A 22,241-nucleotide genomic window follows, 5' to 3' on the forward strand; every position below is an offset into this window, starting at 1 on the left:
CTGGGTATAATAGATGATGAGAGAGATCTCTGTATTGTCACCTGATATATCTATATAGTTATTAGGGCGCCCCTTGTTACAGTCCTGAGTATAATAGATGATGGGAGAGATCTCTATACTGAACCCTGATATATCTATCCATAGTTATTAGAGCGCCCCCTTGTTACAGACCTGGGTATAATAGATGATGAGAGAGATCTCTGTACTGACCCCTGATATATTTATACCTAGTTACTATAGCACCCCCTTGTTACAATCCTTGGTATAATAGATGATGGGAGATCTCTGTACTGACCCCTGATATATCTATACATAGTTATTAGAGCACCCCCTTGTTACAGTCCTGGGTATAATAGATGATGAGAGAGATCTCTGTACTGTCCCCTGATATATCTATACATCATTATTAGAGCGCCCCCTTGTTACAATCCTGGGTATATTAGATGATAGGAGAGATCTCTGTACTGACCCCTGATATATCTATACATCATTATTATAGCGCCCCCCTGTTACAGTCCTGGTTATAATAAATGATGGGAGAGATCTCTGTACTGGCCCCTGATATATCTACACATAGTTATTAGAGCGCCCCCTTGTTACAGTCCTGGGTATAATAGATAATGGGGGAGATCTCTGTATTGACCCCTGATATATCTGTACATAGTTATTAGAGCGCCCCCTTGTCACAGACCTCGGTATAATAGATGATTAAAGAGATCTCTGTACTGACCACTTATATATCTATCCATAGTTATTAGAGCACCCCCTTGTTACAGTCCTGGGTATAATCGATGACGGGAGAGATCTCTGTACTAACCCCTGATATATCTATACATTGTTATTATAGCACCCCCTTGTTACAGTCCTGGATATAATACATGATGGAAGAGATCTCTGTACTGACCCCTGATGTATCTATCCATAGTTATTAGAGCACCCCCCTGTTACAGTCCTGGGTATAATAGATGATGGAAGAGATCACTGGATTGTCACCTGATATATCTGTACAGTTATTAGGGCGCCCCCTTGTTTCAGTCCTGGGTATAATAGATGATGGGAGAGATCTCTGTACTGACCGCTGTTATATCTCTACATAGTTATTAGAGCGCCTCCTTGTTACAGTCCTGGGTATAATATATGATGGGAGAGATCTCTGTACTGTCCCCTGATATATCTATACATAGTTATTATAGCAACCCCTTGTTACAATCCTGGGTATAATAGATGATGGGAGATATCTCTGTACTGTCCCCTGATATATCTATACATCATTATTATAGCACCCCCTTGTTACAGTCCTGGGTATAATAGATGATGGGAGAGATCTCTGTACTGACCGCTGTTATATCTCTACATAGTTATTAGAGCGCCTCCTTGTTACAGTCCTGGGTATAATAGATGATGAGAGAGATCTCTGTACTGACCCCTGATATATCTATCAATAGTTATTAGAGCACCCCTTGTTACAGTCCTTGGTATAATAGATGATGGGAGAGATCTCTGTACTGACTCCTGATATATCAATACATCGTTATTAGAGCGCCCCCTTGTTACAGTCCTGGGTATAATAGATAATAGGGGAGATCTCTGTACTGACCCCTGATATATCTGTACATAGTTATTAGAGCACCCCCTTGTTACAGTCCTGGGTATAATAGATGATGGGAGAGATATCTGTACTGAACCCTGATATATCTATACATAGTTATTAGAGCGTCCCCTTGTCACAGTCCTGGGTATAATAGATGATGGAAGAGATCTCTGTACTGACCCGTGAGATACATAGTTATTAGACTGCCCCCTTGTTACAGTCCTGGGTATAATAGATGATGGGAGAGATCTCTGTACTGACCGCTCTAATATCTATACATAGTTATTAGAGCGCCTCCTTGTTACAGTCTTGGGTATAATAGATGATGGGAGAGATCTCTGTACTGTCCCCTGATATAGCTATTGTTACGGCACTCTGCCCCCCGAGCGCCAGTTGGGGTGCCCTGATCTCCTGCACCCCACTGTCCCTGCCTACTTGCCTCGGCCCTGGCTAACCCCAGGCGGACAACTGGGCGGCAGTCCCTGCGCTGGCTAGGGACCTGGCGACTACCTGGATGGAACTACTAACAGGGGACAGAGTGCCGACAGAAGAGGCAGGTGTAACAGACCAACAAAACTACTAGGTGAATCAAGGCTGGAGGTGAAGCTCACAGGCAAACGAAGGATACTGACAAGCAACTAGGACAGACTAGAATAGACCTGACTAGAGGCTAGCAGAACCAATAACTGGCAGTGAGTTCAGGTCACTGCCAGTCTTTTAACTAAAAGCCTCCGCCCCGGGGCGGAGAGTGGGAGGAGCCGACTCTCCCACTGTTGCATAAGGGAGGTGGATGAGAGCGGGCGGCACCCTACGGGCGGACACGCCCACGCCGCAGCACGCTGGCTGCTCCACGCTGCTGCACGCTGGCTGCTCCATGCCGCCGGGAGATCCCTGACAGCACAGCTCCGGGACGCCGAAGCCGAGCTCGAAGCGGCGCGCGCCGGCCGCGGGACCCAGCGCCGCCCTGCATGGTAACATTACCCCCCCTCTGACGGGGGACCTCCGGGCCCCCGGAAACTCGACCAGGCTTATCTGGAAAACGACGGTGGAACCGCCGTACCAACACGGGAGCATGAACATCACATGCGGCCACCCAGGAATGATCTTCTGGTGGAAAACCCTTCCAGGCCACCAAGTATTGTAGGATTCCTCGACACCGACGAGAGTCCAGTATCTCCTGGACCTCGTATTCGACTTCATCCCGGACCAGGGTGGGCGGAGGGGGACCGGAGGTGGGTATCACCGAAGGGACAAAAGGTTTCAGCAGCGACTTATGGAATACCCTGTGAACCCTCCATGTGGCTGGCAACCCCAGCTCGTAGGCGAGTGGGTTCACCACACGTGTGATGGCAAACGGCCCCACGTAACGTGGCGCCAGCTTCAAGGACGGGACCCGCAATTTGAGATTTTTAGAAGATAGGTATACCTTCTGTCCCACCCTGTAAGGTTCAGACACAGACAGACTCTTCCCACTGCGCAACTGCATACGGGCCCCTGCTGTCTCCAAGTTTCTCTGCACCTCTTTCCATACTCCACGAAGCGTATCTGTGGCGTCATCCGCTGCCGGACAGAGCGACGGAGTAGGGATTGCTGTAAGGAAGCGAGGATGCTGACCGTATACACTAAAAAATGGAGACACCCCAGTAGCAGAACAAAGGCGGTTGTTTAGTGCAAACTCTGCCAACGGCAGGAACTCTGCCCACTGGTAAGCCTTTTCGCTGGCAAACAACCGTAAATATTGCACTAAGTCTTGGTTCTTCCGCTCAGTCTGACCATTAGTCTGCGGGTGGAACGCTGACGAGAAGGAAAGCGACGTTCCCAGGTTTTTGCAGAAGGCACGCCAAAACTGCGACACAAACTGAACCCCGCGATCAGATACAATATTTTGGGGAACCCCATGTAGGCGAATTATTTCCTTTACAAAAATCGTGGCAAATTCTTTTGCCGAGGGTAGCTTTTTTAACGCCACAAAATGTGCCATCTTTGAGAACCGGTCGACCACCACTAAGATAGTGGTGCACTTCTGGGATTCTGGTAGGTCAGTGATGAAATCTACTGATAGGTGAGACCAGGGACTGGAAGGAACCGGTAGTGGTCTCAGGGGACCCTCCGGAGGACGCCGCCGACTCTTATTGCGAGCACAGACCGAGCAACCCCTCACAAAGTTGCGGATCTCCTGAGACATGCCTGGCCACCAGAAGTATCGGGAGCAAAGCTCCAGGGTCCCCTGGAACCCTGGATGCCCGGCGAGAGCCGACGAGTGGGACTCATCCATGACTCTAGGGCGTAGGGTCTCTGGCACAAACCATCTGCCCTCCGGCACCCCTGACGGAGCGTCCTGCTGAGCATCCTGTAGTTGAGGGACGAAGTTAGACTCTAACACTGCCACCACCACACCGGGGGCTAAGATATTCTCGGGAGTCATGGTCCCACTGTCTGGTACCCCGAAACTCCGTGACAGGGCGTCCGCCTTCACGTTCTTCTCTCCGGGGATATATGTCACGACGAAGTTAAACCTGGCGAAGAACAACGCCCACCTGGCTTGACGAGCAGTGAGTCTTTTCGCATTGGCGAGATATACCAGATTCTTGTGATCAGTATATACGGTAATTGGGTGTCTAGCACCCTCAAGATGGTGTCGCCACTCTTCCAGAGCCCATTTGATAGCCAACAATTCACGGTTACCCACGTCGTAGTTGCGCTCTGCTGAATTGAACTTTCGCGAAAAGAACGCACATGGGCTATAGCCAGACCTCCCACTGACTTCCTGCGACAATACTGCTCCTGTCCCCACTTCCGACGCGTCTACCTCAATAAAAAAGGGTAGTCGTGCGTCCGGCTGTATTAGCACCGGGGCAGTCGTGAATGCCTTTTTTAGACGGCTAAAGGCCTCAAGGGCTGCAGGCGACCACTTACCCAAGTCAGCCCCCTTCTTAGTCAAGTCGGTCAGAGGTTGAGCAATAACTGAGTAATTTCTAATGAATTTGCGGTAGAAATTTGCAAAACCTAAGAACCGCTGGAGAGCCTTGAGGTTGTCGGGTCTGACCCATTGGGAGATTGCTGCTACTTTATCAGACTCCATCTGAATCTCTGTGGGGGAAATTACATAACCAAGGAAGGATACTTGTTTAGAGCCAAATGTACATTTCTCTAATTTGACAAAAAGTTGATACTCGCGCAAACGGGTCAGGACTAACCTCAGGTGCCGCACATGTGAATCCCAGTCAGGTGAGTACACCAGGATGTCGTCCAGATAAATGACCAGAAATACCCCCAGGAAGTCGTGGAAGACTGCGTTCATAAAACCCTGAAACACAGCGGGGGCATTACAGAGTCCAAAAGGCATGACCAGACATTCAAAATGTCCTAACGGGGTATTGAACGCTGTCTTCCATTCATCTCCCTCTCTGATGCGAATTAAATTGTAAGCCCCCCTTAAGTCCAGTTTGGAGAACCAGTGAGCCCCTACCACCTGATTCAACAAGTCAGGAATTAGGGGCAAGGAGCACTGGTTCTTCACCGTGATTTTATTCAAGGCCCGATAATCCACACAAGGCCTTAGTGTCCCGTCCTTCTTCTCTACAAAGAAGAGACCTGCCCCGGCAGGAGACCTGGACGGCCGGATATGTCGGTTGGCCAGAGCTTCCGAGACATAGGACTTGAGGGCTTCGTGCTCACGACCGGACAGATTGAAAATGGCTCCCTTAGGGATGGGACCGTCGGGAATCAGGTCGATACCACAGTCCCACTCCCTATGAGGGGGCAGAGCCTTAGACAGTCGTTTGGAGAACACATCCTGAAAGTCTGACAAATACTCCGGAATGAGCACCGTATCTGCGGAGCACATAGCTATGGTAGACAGGTGATTGTGACACGATGACCCCCAATGAGTCAATTCCCGGGTGGACCAATCAAATTGGGGGTTGTGCAGTGCCAACCAGGGCATACCAAGCACCACATCAACCGACATCTTTTCCATAACCAAGAAAGACAGTTCTTCCGAGTGGAGGACCCCCACCGTGAACTGTAATCTTGGGGTCCTCCATCGTACCAAGCCTGTAGAGAGAGGGGTGGCATCAATGCTGGTAAAATGAATTGGCGTCTTCAACGCCACAAATTCCGCCATCAGAGAACGGACAAAACCCAGACTTATCAAGTTAGCGGCTGCTCCGGAATCAATAAACGCCCGCCCTGATCGGGAAAAATCCCAGAATCTAACATGACACGGTACCAAAAGTTTAGGAAGTACCTGAAGTCCTAGGCGATCCTCCCTGCAATCGCCTAGGACTCTGAGTTTTCCGCCGGTTCCGGCTGCGGGCGTTGAGACCTCAGTGGGCAGGTTATCACCCGATGTCCAGCTTTCCCGCAGTAGAGGCAGAGACGATGCAACAAACGGATCCGGCGTCGCTCTTTGGGGTCCAGCGGGTCCACCTCCATCGGCTCGGGCGCAGAGACTGGTAAGGAGGAGGAGGGACCAGGGCCACTGACCTCCCTGACTCTACGGGTCTGCCTGTCCTGCTTCCTAGACCTGAGCCTCCTATCTGCTCTCACCGCTAGCTCCATAGCCTCCCTTAAGGACCCGGGAACGGGATGGGAAATTAACAGGTCTTTAACTGCGTCCGAGAGGCTCTGCAGAAAAACGTCCTTCAGCGCGCTATCGTTCCATGTCGTATCCCCCGCATAGCGTCTGAAGTTGGAGCAATAATCCTCCACACACGACAACCCCTGCCGCAGCGCCAACAACCGTGAAACCGCCAACCCCGCTCGGTCCGGTTCGTCGAAGATCCCCCCGAGTTCCTGAAAAAAGGAGTCCACGGACTGCAGGCAGGAGGAACCCTCGGGGATGGAGAAAGCCCATGTCTGTGCCGAGCCCCGCAGCAGGGACATTATCAGCCCGACCCTCTGAGCCTCCGACCCGGAAGAACGGGGACGCATGCGAAAAAACAGGCGACACGCCTGTCGGAAAACAAAAAACTTGTTCCTCTCCCCAGAAAACACCTCGGGAAGAGGGCACTTGGGTTCGGGGCTGGTTGAGGCGTCCGACCCCTGCGACACCCCCCGCTGCTCCTGGGCCACCATGCGGGCGGATAAATCCTGGATCACAGGCACCAGGGCCTGCAGCTGGTTCGCGAGGGAACTGATCGCCTCCATGACAAAAACGGTTTTAAAGGGCCAGTTATTATGTTACGGCACTCTGCCCCCCGAGCGCCAGTTGGGGTGCCCTGATCTCCTGCACCCCACTGTCCCTGCCTACTTGCCTCGGCCCTGGCTAACCCCAGGCGGACAACTGGGCGGCAGTCCCTGCGCTGGCTAGGGACCTGGCAACTACCTGGATGGAACTACTAACAGGGGACAGAGTGCCGACAGAAGAGGCAGGTGTAACAGACCAACAAAACTACTAGGTGAATCAAGGCTGGAGGTGAAGCTCACAGGCAAACGAAGGATACTGACAAGCAACTAGGACAGACTAGAATAGACCTGACTAGAGGCTAGCAGAACCAATAACTGGCAGTGAGTTCAGGTCACTGCCAGTCTTTTAACTAAAAGCCTCCGCCCCGGGGCGGAGAGTGGGAGGAGCCGACTCTCCCACTGTTGCATAAGGGAGGTGGATGAGAGCGGGCGGCACCCTACGGGCGGACACGCCCACGCCGCAGCACGCTGGCTGCTCCACGCTGCTGCACGCTGGCTGCTCCATGCCGCCGGGAGATCCCTGACAGCACAGCTCCGGGACGCCGAAGCCGAGCTCGAAGCGGCGCGCGCCGGCCGCGGGACCCAGCGCCGCCCTGCATGGTAACAGCTATACATCGTTATTATAGCACGCCCTTGTTACAGTCCTGGGTATAATAGATGATGGGAGAGATCTCTGTACTGACCCCTGATATATCTGTACATAGTTATTAGAGCGCCCCCTTGTTACAGTCCTGGGTATAATAGATAGTGGGGGAAATCTCTGTACTGACCCCTAATTTATCTGTACATAGTTATTAGAGCGCCCCCTTTTCACATACCTGAGTATAATAGATGATGAGAGAGATCTCTGTAGTGACCCCTTATATATCTATCCATAGTTATTAGAGCACCCCCTTATTCCAGTCCTGGGTATAATAGCTAATGGGAGAGATCTCTGTACTGACCCCTGATATATCTATACAGTTATTAGGGCGCCCTCTTGTTACAGTCCTGGGTATAATAGATGATGGGAGAGATCTCTGTACTGTCCCCTGATATATCAATACATCGTTATTATAGCACCCCCTTGTTACAGTCCTGGGTATAATAGATGATGGGAGAGATATGTGTACTGAACCCTGATATATCTATACATAGTTATTAGAGCGCCCCGTTGTCACAGTCCTGGGTATAATAGATGATGGAAGAGATCTCTGTACTGACCCCTGATATACATAGTTATTAGAGTGCCCCCTTGTTACAGTCCTGGGTATAATAGATGTTGGGAGAGATCTCTGTATTGTCACCTGATATATCTATACATTGGTATTATAGCACCTCCTTGTTACAGTCCTGGGTTTAATAGATGAAGGGAGAGATCTCTGTACTGACCCCTGATATATCTATACATCGTTATTATAGCACCCCCTTGTTACAGTCCTGGGTATAATACATGATGGGAGAGATCTCTGTACTGCCCCTGATATATCTATACATTGTTATTAAGGTGCCCCCTTGTTACAGTGCTGAGTATAATAGATGAAGGGAGAGATCTCTGTACTGACCCCTGATATATCCATACTTAGTTATTAGAGCGCCCCCTTGTTCCAGTCCTGGGTATAATAGATGATGGGAGAGATCTCTGTACTGAACCCTGATATATCTATACATAGTTATTAGAGCGCCCCCTTGTCACAGACCTGGGTATAATAGATGATGAGAGAGATCTCTGTACTGACCCCTGATATATCTATCCATAGTTATTGGAGCACCCCCTTGTTACAGTCCTGGGTATAATAGATGATGGAAGAGAACTCTGTATTGTCACCTGATATATCTATGCATAGTTATTAGAGCACCCCCTTGTTACAGTCCTGGGTATAATAGATGATGAGAGAGATCTCTGTACTGACCCCTGATATATCTATACATCGTTATTATAGCACCCCCTTGTTACAGTCCTGGGTGTAATAGATGATGGGAGAGATCTCTGTACTGACCCCTGATATATCTATACATAGTTATTAGATTGCCCCCTTGTCACAGTCCTGCGTATTATAGATGATGGAAGAGATCTCTGTACTGACCCCTGATATATCTATGCATAGTTATTAGATCGCCCCCTTGTTACAGTCCTGGGTATAATAGATGATGATAGAGATCTCTGTACTGACTCCTGATATATCTATACATCGTTATTAGAGCGCCCCCTTGTTCCAGTCCTGGGTATAATAGGTGATGGGAGAGATCTCTGTACTGACCCCTGATATATCTACACATAGTTATTAGAGCGCCCCCTTGTTACAGTCCTGGGTATAATAGATGATGGGAGAGATCTCTGTACTGACCCCTGATATATCTATACATAGTTATTATAGCAACCCTTTGTTACAGTCCTGGGTATAATAGATGATGGGAGAGATCTCTGTACTGACCCCTGATATATCTTTACATAGTTATTAGAGCGCCCCCTTGTTACAGTCCTGGGTGTAAAAGATGTTGGGAGAGATCTCTGTATTGTCACCTGATATATCTATACAGTTATTAGGGCGCCCCCTTGTTACAGTCCTGGGTATAATAGATAATGGGAGAGATCTCTGTACTGTCCCCTGATATATTATACATAGTTATTAGAGCGCCCCTCAGCCGTCTTTTCTCTAAACTAAATAATCCCAATTTTCATAACCTCTCTGGGTATTGTAGAATGCCCATTTCATTTATTACTTTAGTTTCCTACTGTTTAACCCACTCAAGCTCTGATATGTCCTCCCTGAGTACCGGTACCCAAACAAAACTGTCCACAATATCCCATGTTTGGTCTGACCAGTAACTTGTAAAGAGTAAGAACAATGTTCTCGTCATGTGCCCTTAGACCTCTTTTGATGCTCCCATGATACTAATTGCCTTGGTGGCAGCTGCCTGACACTGGTTGCTCCAGTTAAGCTTTTGTTAGGTTGTGCTGCTGGAGTTTGTTGTTCTACAGGGTTCCAGGAGCATACCTGCACAGGTAAGGGTTAATTAAGCTGGCTAGGTGTGGTTGTTCAGGTCAGCCAATCCCCTGGGTTTGGGTGTAGATATATACCCCAGCCCCTCTGCAATGAGGAAGCTGTATTTCCTCAGTCTTGTCTGCTGTTTGAGTAGTGTCTGGCCAGCTTGCTGTTTGAGTAGTGTCTGGTCTGCTTGCAGCTTGCTCTGTGAGTAGTGTCTGGTCAGCTGGTAGCTTGCTTTGTGAGTAGTGTCTGGTCAGCTTGCAGCTTGCTTTGTGAGTAGGGTCTGGTCAGCTTGCAGCTTGCTTTGTGAGTAGGGTCTGGTCAGCTTGCTTTGTGAGTAGGGTCTGGTCAGCTTGCAGCTTGCTGTGTGTATAGTGTCCTGTGCTGCCTGTTTAGTGTCTTACTAGACTAGAGACTACAAGACACGAGGAGCCTTGTCGGGGTCTTGCAGCTTAAGTCCATTGGCCAATATACGAACTAATCCCTCGCTTTTATATTAAGGTTTACCATCTGCTTTGCAGCGCAGGGTCAGTTTCCCCTAACCCGTGCCTTCGGGTCACGTTCGTGTGGGCCCATTGCTTAGTTGCCCACATGAACATAACAGCTTACAGTTAACTAAAACCCCAAGTCCTTTTCCCATGTCAGTGTCCCCAGTGGTTTCCCATTAGTGTGTAATGGTGACATGTATCTGTGTCAAATCTCATTTGCCACTTTCCTGCTCCCAACTGATCCAGATCCTCTTGCAATCTCTTTGCATCCTCTCTTGTGGTAATTAATTACATTTCATAGTTTTGTCTCAGCTGCAAATACTGATCTTTCACTATACAATCCCTCTACCAGGTCATTAATAAATAATTAAAAAGAATATGACCAATACTGCCCCCTGTGGTGCCCCACTAGTAGCCGTGACCCAATCAGAGTATGTACCATTTATAGCCCCCTCTGCTTTCTATCATTGAGCCAGTTAATTACCCACATTCTCACCCAGACCAAGCATTCTCATCTTATATACCAACCTTTTATGTGGCACAGCATCAAACGCTTTGGAAAAGTCTGGATACACAAGATCTAGAACTTACCTCCTTATAGAAGCTGATCAGGTTGGTTTGTCGGGAGTGATCTCTTATAAACCCACGCTGATACGGAGTTATACAGGGATTTTCCTTGAGGTTCTCCAGGATGGCATCTCTTCGAAACCCCTCAAACATTTTACCCATAATGGAAGTAAGACTTTCCAGCCTGTAACTTCCAGGTTTGCTTTTTGACCCCTTTTTGAATATTGGCACCACATTCGCTATGTGGCAATCCAATGGAACGGACCACATCACTGTAGAGTATAAGAAACAAGGGTCTATGCATCACTTTACTTAATTCCCTTAAAACCCGGGGGTGTACGCCATTGGGACCCGGCGATTTTGTCTATTTTAATCTTTTTAAGGCGGCTCTGCACTTCTTCCTGGGTTAGACTGGTGACACTTAGTGGACAGTTTACTTTATCGTTCTGCATCTCATCTATCATTCCATTTTCCTCTGAATACACTGGAGGAAAAACTATTTTATAGATTTGCTCTCTCCTCATTACTCTCTACAATTTCTCCTACTTTATTTATTAAAGGGCCAACACTCTCATTATTAATATTTTTACTATTTATATAGTTCAAGAATAGTTTAGGGTTAGTTTTACTCTTTGGCAATAAGTCTCTCTGTCTCCACCTTTGCTGCTTTAATCTGATCTTTACATAATGTGTTTTTTCCTTCTAGGTTTTTAATGCTTATTTGCTGTCTTCTTGTTTTAGAAGTTTAAACACTTTATTTCTGTTGTTTATTGCCTCCTTTACATCTTTATGGATAGCCCGCTGATTCAACGCAGCAGGACGCCTGTAGCTGGTGTCCTTTTGCAAAGACAACCCAGCGACACGGAGGGAGCCCCCTCCCTCTGTGAAGCCTTTCCTGCTGTTCTCGGCAGCTCCCTGAAGGTGGGTATAAAAACAGACAATCAACAGCTAGCACAAAGCTCTGGGCACATCAGTGAGGGTGTGTATGTGGCTGCCAATAAGAAACTCTGGGCATTCCCATCACCTCAGCCTATCTCCACCCATCAGCCTGGTGGTGACAAGATACAAGAATACTCATCTCCCTTCCATATATCTTCCTGTAATTTAGGCTTAATACATTATTTTACATAAAGACAAGCCCCTCCCCCTTTCATTTTTTTACGATCCCTTTTGAACAGACTATAACTCTGTAAGGTAACCGCCCAGTCACAGCTTTCATCCAACCAGGTCTCCATTATTCCCACTATGTTGTAGTTTTCTTCAGGCATTATTACTTGCAGTTCATCTCCTTGATTGGTCAGACTTTTAGCATCAGTCACCATACAGTTTAGAAGGTTTTGGTTATTTTTTATATTACGTGTATCGCTACTAACTGTTCTGCCAGTTCTAACTGTACCAACCGCTCCCGCTGCTCCACTCCTATTTCCATTACTTAGTCCCAGGTCACTGTCTACACTGGCTTCCCGCCATCTCTGATTGCCAGCTCTCTCCAGTCCCTAGTTTAAACACTCATCTAACCTTCCAATCATCTTATCTCCCCGACGGTATAGCCTGTAGCCAACAGCAAAGCAATCCCAGTTCTCAAGGAACCCAAACCCCTCCTTCCTGCACCAACTCTGGAGCCACTTGTTACCTCCCTAATCTCCCGATGCTTTTCTGATCTGCCTCGTGGTACAGGTAGTATTTCAGAAGATACTACTTTGGAGGTCCTTGCCTTAAGCTTACATACTTGTTCCCTGAAATCGTTTTTAAGGACCTTCCACCTACCTCTAACTTTGTCATGGGTGCCGATGTGCACTATGACCGCTGGATCCTCACCAGCCCCTCCCACTAATCTATCAACCCGATCCGCGATGTGTCAAATTCGAGTACCAGGAAGACAACACACCGTTTGACGATCGCAGTCTTTGTGGCAGATTGCCTTCTCTATCTCCTAATAATTGAGTCTCCCACTAACAGGACCTGTCTAGCCCGCCCTGCACTCCTATTCCCCTTCTTACTGGAATAGTCATCTCCTTGGTGGTCACAGGGCATGTCGTGCTGCAGCGGTGCTGGCTCTGTAATGGCATCCCCCTCATCTGCCAACTTTGCAAACTTGTTGGGTGTTCCAGTTTAGGACTAGCCTACCTGGTTCTCTTCACTCTACCCCTTCTGCTGTCACCCAACTAGCTGCCTGCTCATCCTGCTCTCCCGAACTACCATCTCCCCTCCACATCTACCCCAGCGAATGTCAGCTCAGTGAGGAGTAAACTCCTTTCCATGGTACCAGTGGATCTCCATGTTGCCAGCCGCTCATCCAGGATCTGGGCTTCCAAATGTGCAACACGCTGACATCTCATACTGCAGCATATATCCTCGACCGGCAGTTTAAGGACTGCATACATGGCACGAGATGTACAGTGGATGGCATTGTCAGTCATGGAGCTCATTGTAAATCCGGATCGTACAGATAGATTAGATGAAATGTAAAAACGAAAATGTCCTAATTTTTTGGCACAAAATAAGGTCGCACCAAAATGTAAGACTTTTGTAATCCTTTTTTATTTGATAAATTCCCCCCATCTGTTTAATGTTTTGCTTATTTACTTCCAGGTTTCAGACTTGCATTCAACTACCTGAAAGATAAGAAGTATGTAGACGCCATATATATCTGCCATAAGGTAAATATAGACTGGATATTTATACTGCTACTATAATTCCCATCTTCTATATGTACACTCATCACTGTATATTGCTACTATAATTCCCATCTTTTATATGTACACTCATCACTGCATGCTCTTAGTATAATGCCCGATCTTCTATATGTACACTCATCACTGTATATTGTTACTATAATGTCCCATCTTCTATATGTACACTCATCACTGTATATTGTTACTATAATGTCCCATCTTCTATATATACACATCACTGTATGCTCTTACTATAATGTCCCATCTTCTATACGTACACTTATCACTGTATATTGCTACTATAATGTCCCATCTTCTATATGTACACTCATCACTGTATACTGTTACTATAATGTCCCATCTTCTAAATATACACTCATCACTGTATATTGTTACTATAATGTCCCATCTTCTATATGTACACTCATCACTGTATACTGTTACTATAATGTCCCATCTTCTATATGTACACTCATCACTGTATATTGTTACTATAATGTCCCATCTTCTATATGTACACTCATCACTGTATATTGTTACTATAATGTCCCACCTTCTATATGTACACTCATCACTGTATATTGCTACTATAATGTCCCATCTTCTATATGTACACTCATCACTGTATATTGTTACTATAATGTCCCATCTTCTATATGTACACTCATCACTGTATATTGTTACTATAATGTCCCATCTTCTATATGTACACTCATCACTGTATATTGCTACTATAATGTCCCATCTTCTATATGTACACTCATCACTGTATATTGTTACTATAATGTCCCATCTTCTATATGTACACTCATCACTGTATATTGTTACTATAATGTCCCACCTTCTATATGTACACTCATCACTGTATATTGTTACTATAATGTCCCACCTTCTATATGTACACTCATCACTGTATATTGTTACTATAATGTCCCATCTTCTATATGTACACTCATCACTGTATATTGTTACTATAATGTCCCATCTACTATATGTACACTCATCACTGTATATTGTTACTATAATGTCCCACCTTCTATATGTACACTCATCACTGTACATTGTTACTATAATGTCCCATCTACTATATGTACAGTCATCACTGTATATTGTTACTATAATGTCCCATCTTCTATATGTACACTCATCACTGTATACTGTTACTATAATGTCCCATCTTCTATATGTACACTCATCACTGTATATTGTTACTATAATGTCCCATCTTCTATATGTACACTCATCACTGTATATTGTTACTATAATGTCCCATCTTCTATATGTACACTCATCACTGTGTATTGTTACTATAATGTCCCATCTTCTATATGTACACTCATCACTGTATATTGTTACTATAATGTCCCATCTTCTATATGTACACTCATCACTGTATATTGTTACTATAATGTCCCATCCGCTATATGTACACTCATCACTGTATATTGTTACTATAATGTCCCACCTTCTATATGTACACTCATCACTGTATATTGCTACTATAATGTCCCATCTTCTATATGTACACTCATCACTGTATATTGTTACTATAATGTCCCATCTTCTATATGTACACTCATCACTGTATACTGTTACTATAATGTCCCATCTTCTATATGTACACTCATCACTGTGTATTGTTACTATAATGTCCCATCTTCTATATGTACACTCATCACTGTATATTGTTACTATAATGTCCCATCTTCTATATGTACACTCATCACTGTATATTGTTACTATAATGTCCCATCCGCTATATGTACACTCATCACTGTATATTGTTACTATAATGTCCCACCTTCTATATGTACACTCATCACTGTATATTGCTACTATAATGTCCCATCTACTATATGTACAGTCATCACTGTATATTGTTACTATAATGTCCCATCTTCTATATGTACACTCATCACTGTATACTGTTACTATAATGTCCCATCTTCTATATGTACACTCATCACTGTGTATTGTTACTATAATGTCCCATCTTCTATATGTACACTCATCACTGTATATTGTTACTATAATGTCCCATCTTCTATATGTACACTCATCACTGTATATTGTTACTATAATGTCCCATCTTCTATATGTACACTCATCACTGTATATTGTTACTATAATGTCCCACCTTCTATATGTACACTCATCACTGTATATTGCTACTATAATGTCCCATCTTCTATATGTACACTCATCACTGTATATTGTTACTATAATGTCCCACCTTCTATATGTACACTCATCACTGTATATTGTTACTATAATGTCCCACCTTCTATATGTACACTCATCACTGTATATTGTTACTATAATGTCCCATCTTCTATATGTACACTCATCACTGTATATTGTTACTATAATGTCCCATCTACTATATGTACACTCATCACTGTATATTGTTACTATAATGTCCCACCTTCTATATGTACACTCATCACTGTACATTGTTACTATAATGTCCCATCTACTATATGTACAGTCATCACTGTATATTGTTACTATAATGTCCCATCTTCTATATGTACACTCATCACTGTATATTGCTACTATAATGTCCCATCTTCTATATGTACACTCATCACTGTATATTGTTACTATAATGTCCCATCTTCTATATGTACACTCATCACTGTATATTGTTACTATAATGTCCCACCTTCTATATGTACACTCATCACTGTATATTGTTACTATAATGTCCCACCTTCTATATGTACACTCATCACTGTATATTGTTACTATAATGTCCCATCTTCTATATGTACACTCATCACTGTATATTGTTACTATAATGTCCCATCTACTATATGTACACTCATCACTGTATATTGTTACTATAATGTCCCACCTTCTATATGTACACTCATCACTGTACATTGTTACTATAATGTCCCATCTACTATATGTACAGTCATCACTGTATATTGTTACTATAATGTCCCATCTTCTATATGTACACTCATCACTGTATACTGTTACTATAATGTCCCATCTTCTATATATACACTCATCACTGTATACTGTTACTATAATGTCCCATCTTCTATATGTACACTCATCACTGTATATTGTTACTATAATGTCCCATCTTCTATATGTACACTCATCACTGTATATTGTTACTATAATGTCCCATCCTCTATATGTACACTCATCACTGTATATTGTTACTATAATGTCCCATCCTCTATATGTACACTCATCACTGTATATTGTTACTATAATGTCCCATCTTCTATATGTACACTCATCACTGTATATTGTTACTATAATGTCCCATCTTCTATATGTACACTCATCACTGTATTGTTACTATAATGTCCCATCCTCTATATATACACTCATCACTGTATTGTTACTATAATGTCCCATCCTCTATATATACACTCATCACTGTATATTGTTACTATAATGTCCCATCTTCTATATATACACTCATCACTGTATATTGTTACTATAATGTCCCATCTTCTATATATATACTCATCACTGTATATTACTATAATGTCCCATCTTCTATATATACTCATCACTGTATATTACTATAATGTCCCATCTTCTATATGTACACTCATCACTGTATATTGTTACTATAATGTCCCATCTTCTATATATATACTCATCACTGTATATTGTTACTATAATGTCCCACCTTCTATATGTACACTCATCACTGTATGCTCTTACTATAATGTCCCACCTTCTATATGTACACTCATCACTGTATGCTCTTACTATAATGTCCCATCCTCTATATGTACACTCATCACTGTATGCTCTTACTATAATGTCCCATCTTCTATATGTACACTCATCACTGTATATTGTTACTATAATGTCCCATCCGCTATATGTACACTCATCACTGTATATTGTTACTATAATGTCCCATCTTCTATATGTACACTCATCACTGTATATTGTTACTATAATGTCCCATCTTCTATATGTACACTCATCACTGTATATTGTTACTATAATGTCCCACCTTCTATATGTACACTCATCACTGTATATTGTTACTATAATGTCCCATCTTCTATATGTACACTCATCACTGTATATTGTTACTATAATGTCCCATCTTCTATATGTACACTCATCACTGTATATTGTTACTATAATGTCCCATCTTCTATATGTACACTCATCACTGTATTGTTACTATAATGTCCCATCCTCTATATATACACTCATCACTGTATTGTTACTATAATGTCCCATCCTCTATATATACACTCATCACTGTATACTGTTACTATAATGTCCCATCTTCTATATGTACACTCATCACTGTATATTGTTACTATAATGTCCCATCTTCTATATGTACACTCATCACTGTATATTGTTACTATCATGTCCCACCTTCTATATGTACACTCATCACTGTATATTGTTACTATAATGTCCCATCTTCTATATATACACTCATCACTGTATATTGTTACTATAATGTCCCATCTTCTATATATATATACTCATCACTGTATATTACTATAATGTCCCATCTTCTATATATACTCATCACTGTATATTACTATAATGTCCCATCTTCTATATGTACACTCATCACTGTATATTGTTACTATAATGTCCCATCTTCTATATATATACTCATCACTGTATATTGTTACTATAATGTCCCACCTTCTATATGTACACTCATCACTGTATGCTCTTACTATAATGTCCCACCTTCTATATGTACACTCATCACTGTATGCTCTTACTATAATGTCCCATCCTCTATATGTACACTCATCACTGTATGCTCTTACTATAATGTCCCATCTTCTATATGTACACTCATCACTGTATATTGTTACTATAATGTCCCATCCGCTATATGTACACTCATCACTGTATATTGTTACTATAATGTCCCATCTTCTATATGTACACTCATCACTGTATATTGTTACTATAATGTCCCATCTTCTATATGTACACTCATCACTGTATATTGTTACTATAATGTCCCACCTTCTATATGTACACTCATCACTGTATATTGTTACTATAATGTCCCATCTTCTATATGTACACTCATCACTGTATGCTCTTAGTATAATGTCCCATCTTCTATATGTACACTCATCTCTGTATATTGTTACTATAATGTCCCATCTTCTATATGTACACTCATCACTGTATATTGTTACTATAATAACCCATCTTCTATATGTACACTCATCACTGTATATTGTTACTATAATGTCCCACCTTCTATATGTACACTCATCACTGTATATTGTTACTATAATGTCCCATCTTCTATATGTACACTCATCACTGTATGCTCTTACTATAATGTCCCATCTTCTATATGTACACTCATCTCTGTATATTGTTACTATAATGTCCCATCTTCTATATGTACACTCATCACTATATATTGTTACTATAATGTCCCATCTACTATATGTACACTCATCACTGTATACTGTTACTATAATGTCCCATCTTCTATATATACACTCATCACTGTATACTGTTACTATAATGTCCCATCTTCTATATGTACACTCATCACTGTATATTGTTACTATAATGTCCCACCTTCTATATGTACACTCATCACTGTATATTGTTACTATAATGTCCCATCTTCTATATGTACACTCATCACTGTATATTGTTACTATAATGTCCCACCTTCTATATGTACACTCATCACTGTATATTGTTACTATAATGTCCCATCTTCTATATGTACACTCATCACTGTATATTGTTACTATAATGTCCCATCTTCTATATGTACACTCATCACTGTATATTGTTACTATAATGTCCCATCTTCTATATGTACACTCATCACTGTATATTGCTACTATAATGTCCCATCTTCTATATGTACACTCATCACTATATGCTCTTACTATAATGTCCCACCTTCTATATTTACACTCATCACTGTATATTGTTACTATAATGTCCCATCTTCTATATGTACACTCATCACTGTATATTGTTACTATAATGTCCCATCTTCTATATGTACACTCATCACTGTATATTGTTACTATAATGTCCCATCCTCTATATGTACACTCATCACTGTATGCTCTTACTATAATGTCCCATCTACTATATGTACACTCATCACTGTATATTGTTACTATAATGTCCCATCTTCTATATGTACACTCATCACTGTATATTGTTACTATAATGTCCCATCTTCTATATGTACACTCATCACTGTATATTGTTACTATAATGTCCCATCTTCTATATGTACACTCATCACTGTATATTGTTACTATAATGTCCCATCTTCTATATGTACACTCATCACTGTATATTGTTACTATAATGTCCCACCTTCTATATGTACACTCATCACTGTATATTGTTACTATCATGTCCCATCTTCTATATGTACACTCATCACTGTATATTGTTACTATAATGTCCCATCTTCTATATGTACACTCATCACTGTATATTGTTACTATAATGTCCCATCTTCTATATGTATACTCATCACTGTATATTGTTACTATAATGTCCCATCTACTATATGTACACTCATCACTGTATATTGTTACTATAATGTCCCATCTTCTATATGTACACTCATCACTGTATATTGTTACTATAATGTCCCATCTTCTATATGTACACTCATCACTGTATATTGTTACTATAATGTCCCATCTTCTATATGTACACTCATCACTGTATATTGTTACTATAATGTCCCATCTTCTATATGTACACTCATCACTGTATATTGTTACTATAATGTCCCATCTTCTATATGTACACTCATCACTGTATATTGTTACTATAATGTCCCACCTTCTATATGTACACTCATCACTGTATATTGTTACTATCATGTCCCATCTTCTATATGTACACTCATCACTGTATATTGTTACTATAATGTCCCATCTTCTATATGTACACTCATCACTGTATATTGTTACTATAATGTCCCATCTTCTATATGTATACTCATCACTGTATATTGTTACTATAATATCCCATCTTCTATATGTACACTCATCACTGTATATTGTTACTATAATGTCCCATCTTCTATATGTACACTCATCACTGTATATTGTTACTATAATGTCCCATCTTCTATATGTACACTCATCACTGTATATTGTTACTATAATGTCCCATCTTCTATATGTACACTCATCACTGTATATTGTTACTATAATGTCCCATCTTCTATATGTATACTCATCACTGTATATTGTTACTATAATGTCCCATCTTCTATATGTACACTCATCACTGTATACTGCTACTATAATGTCCCATCTTCTATATGTACACTCATCACTGTATATTGTTACTATAATATCCCATCTTCTATATGTACACTCATCACTGTATACTGCTACTATAATGTCCCATCTTCTATATGTACACTCATCACTGTATACTGCTACTATAATGTCCCATCTTCTATATGTACACTCATCACTGTATATTGTTACTATCATGTCCCATCTTCTATATGTACACATCACTGTATATTGTTACTATAATGTCCCATCTTCTATATGTACACTCATCACTGTATATTGTTACTATCATGTCCCATCTTCTATATGTACACTGAACTTTTTTTTCCAGGTACTTAAAGCTCACCCCACATATCCAAAAATGAAGAAGGAAATACTGGAAAAAGCTCAGGCCAGTCTCAGGCCGTAGGACTACCGATGTCACATCTGTCCCGTTATCTCTTTCCTGTTACTATCATAGGACAACAGTGTGATGTCACATCTGTCTTGTTACCACCATAGAACGGCAGTATGATGTCACATCTGTCCTTTTATGTCTTTTCTGTTACTATCATAGGACAACAGTGTGATGTCACATCTGTTCTGCTACCACCATAGAATGGCAGTATGATGTCACATCTGTCCTGTTACCGCTATAGAACGGCAGTATGATGTCACATCTGTCCTGTTACCACCACAGAATGGCAGTATGATGTCACATCTGTCCTGTTACCACCACAAAATGGCAGTATGATGTCACATCTGTCCTGTTATCCCCACAGAATGGCAGTATGATGTCACATCTGTCCTGTTACCGCTATAAAACGGCAGTATGATGTCACATCTGTCCTGTTACCACCACAGAATGGCAGTATGATGTCAGATCTGTCCTGTTACCACCACAGAATGGCAGTATGATGTCACATCTGTCCTGTTACCACCACAGAATGGCAGTATGATGTCACATCTGTCCTGTTACCACCACAGAATGGCAGTATGATGTCACATCTGTCCTGTTACCGCTATAGGACAGCAGTATGATGTCACATCTGTTCTGTTAACGCTATAGAACGGCAGTATGATGTATCATCTGTCCTGTTACCACCACGGAATGGCAGTATGATGTCACATCTGTCCTGTTACCGCTAAAGGACAGCAGGATGATGTCACATCTGTCCTGTTACCACAGAATGGCAGTATGATGTCACATCTGTCCTGTTACCACCACAGAATGGCAGTATGATGTCACATCTGTCCTGTTACCACCACAGAATGGCAGTATGATGTCACATCTGTCCTGTTACCACCATAGAATGGCTGTATGATGTCACATCTGTCCTGTTACCACCATAGAATGGCAGTATGATGTCACATCTGTCCTGTTACCACCATAGAATGGCAGTATGATCTCACATATGTCCTGTTACCGCTGTCTTCCTTTATATTAATGTTACCAAAGAACTGATGTCTGTAATAAAATGTTTGGATTTTTCTTA

The 22,241-nt window shown here is 42.4% G+C and overlaps 1 protein-coding gene across 1 annotated transcript in view; it reads left to right on the plus strand.

Moving 5' to 3' along the window:
* Nucleotides 1–22,241, plus strand: part of TTC21A (tetratricopeptide repeat domain 21A) — a 178,035-nt gene extending 155,794 nt beyond the window's left edge. The window contains exons 28-29 of the mRNA XM_066584631.1: nt 13,398–13,465; nt 21,098–22,241. Coding sequence (XP_066440728.1) covers nt 13,398–13,465; nt 21,098–21,175 — 146 coding nt within the window. The 3' untranslated portion in view covers nt 21,176–22,241. The remainder of the gene's footprint in view (nt 1–13,397; nt 13,466–21,097) is intronic.

This window comes from Eleutherodactylus coqui, chromosome 12 (genome assembly GCF_035609145.1).
Source record: "Eleutherodactylus coqui strain aEleCoq1 chromosome 12, aEleCoq1.hap1, whole genome shotgun sequence".
NCBI lineage: Eukaryota > Metazoa > Chordata > Amphibia > Anura > Eleutherodactylidae > Eleutherodactylus > Eleutherodactylus coqui.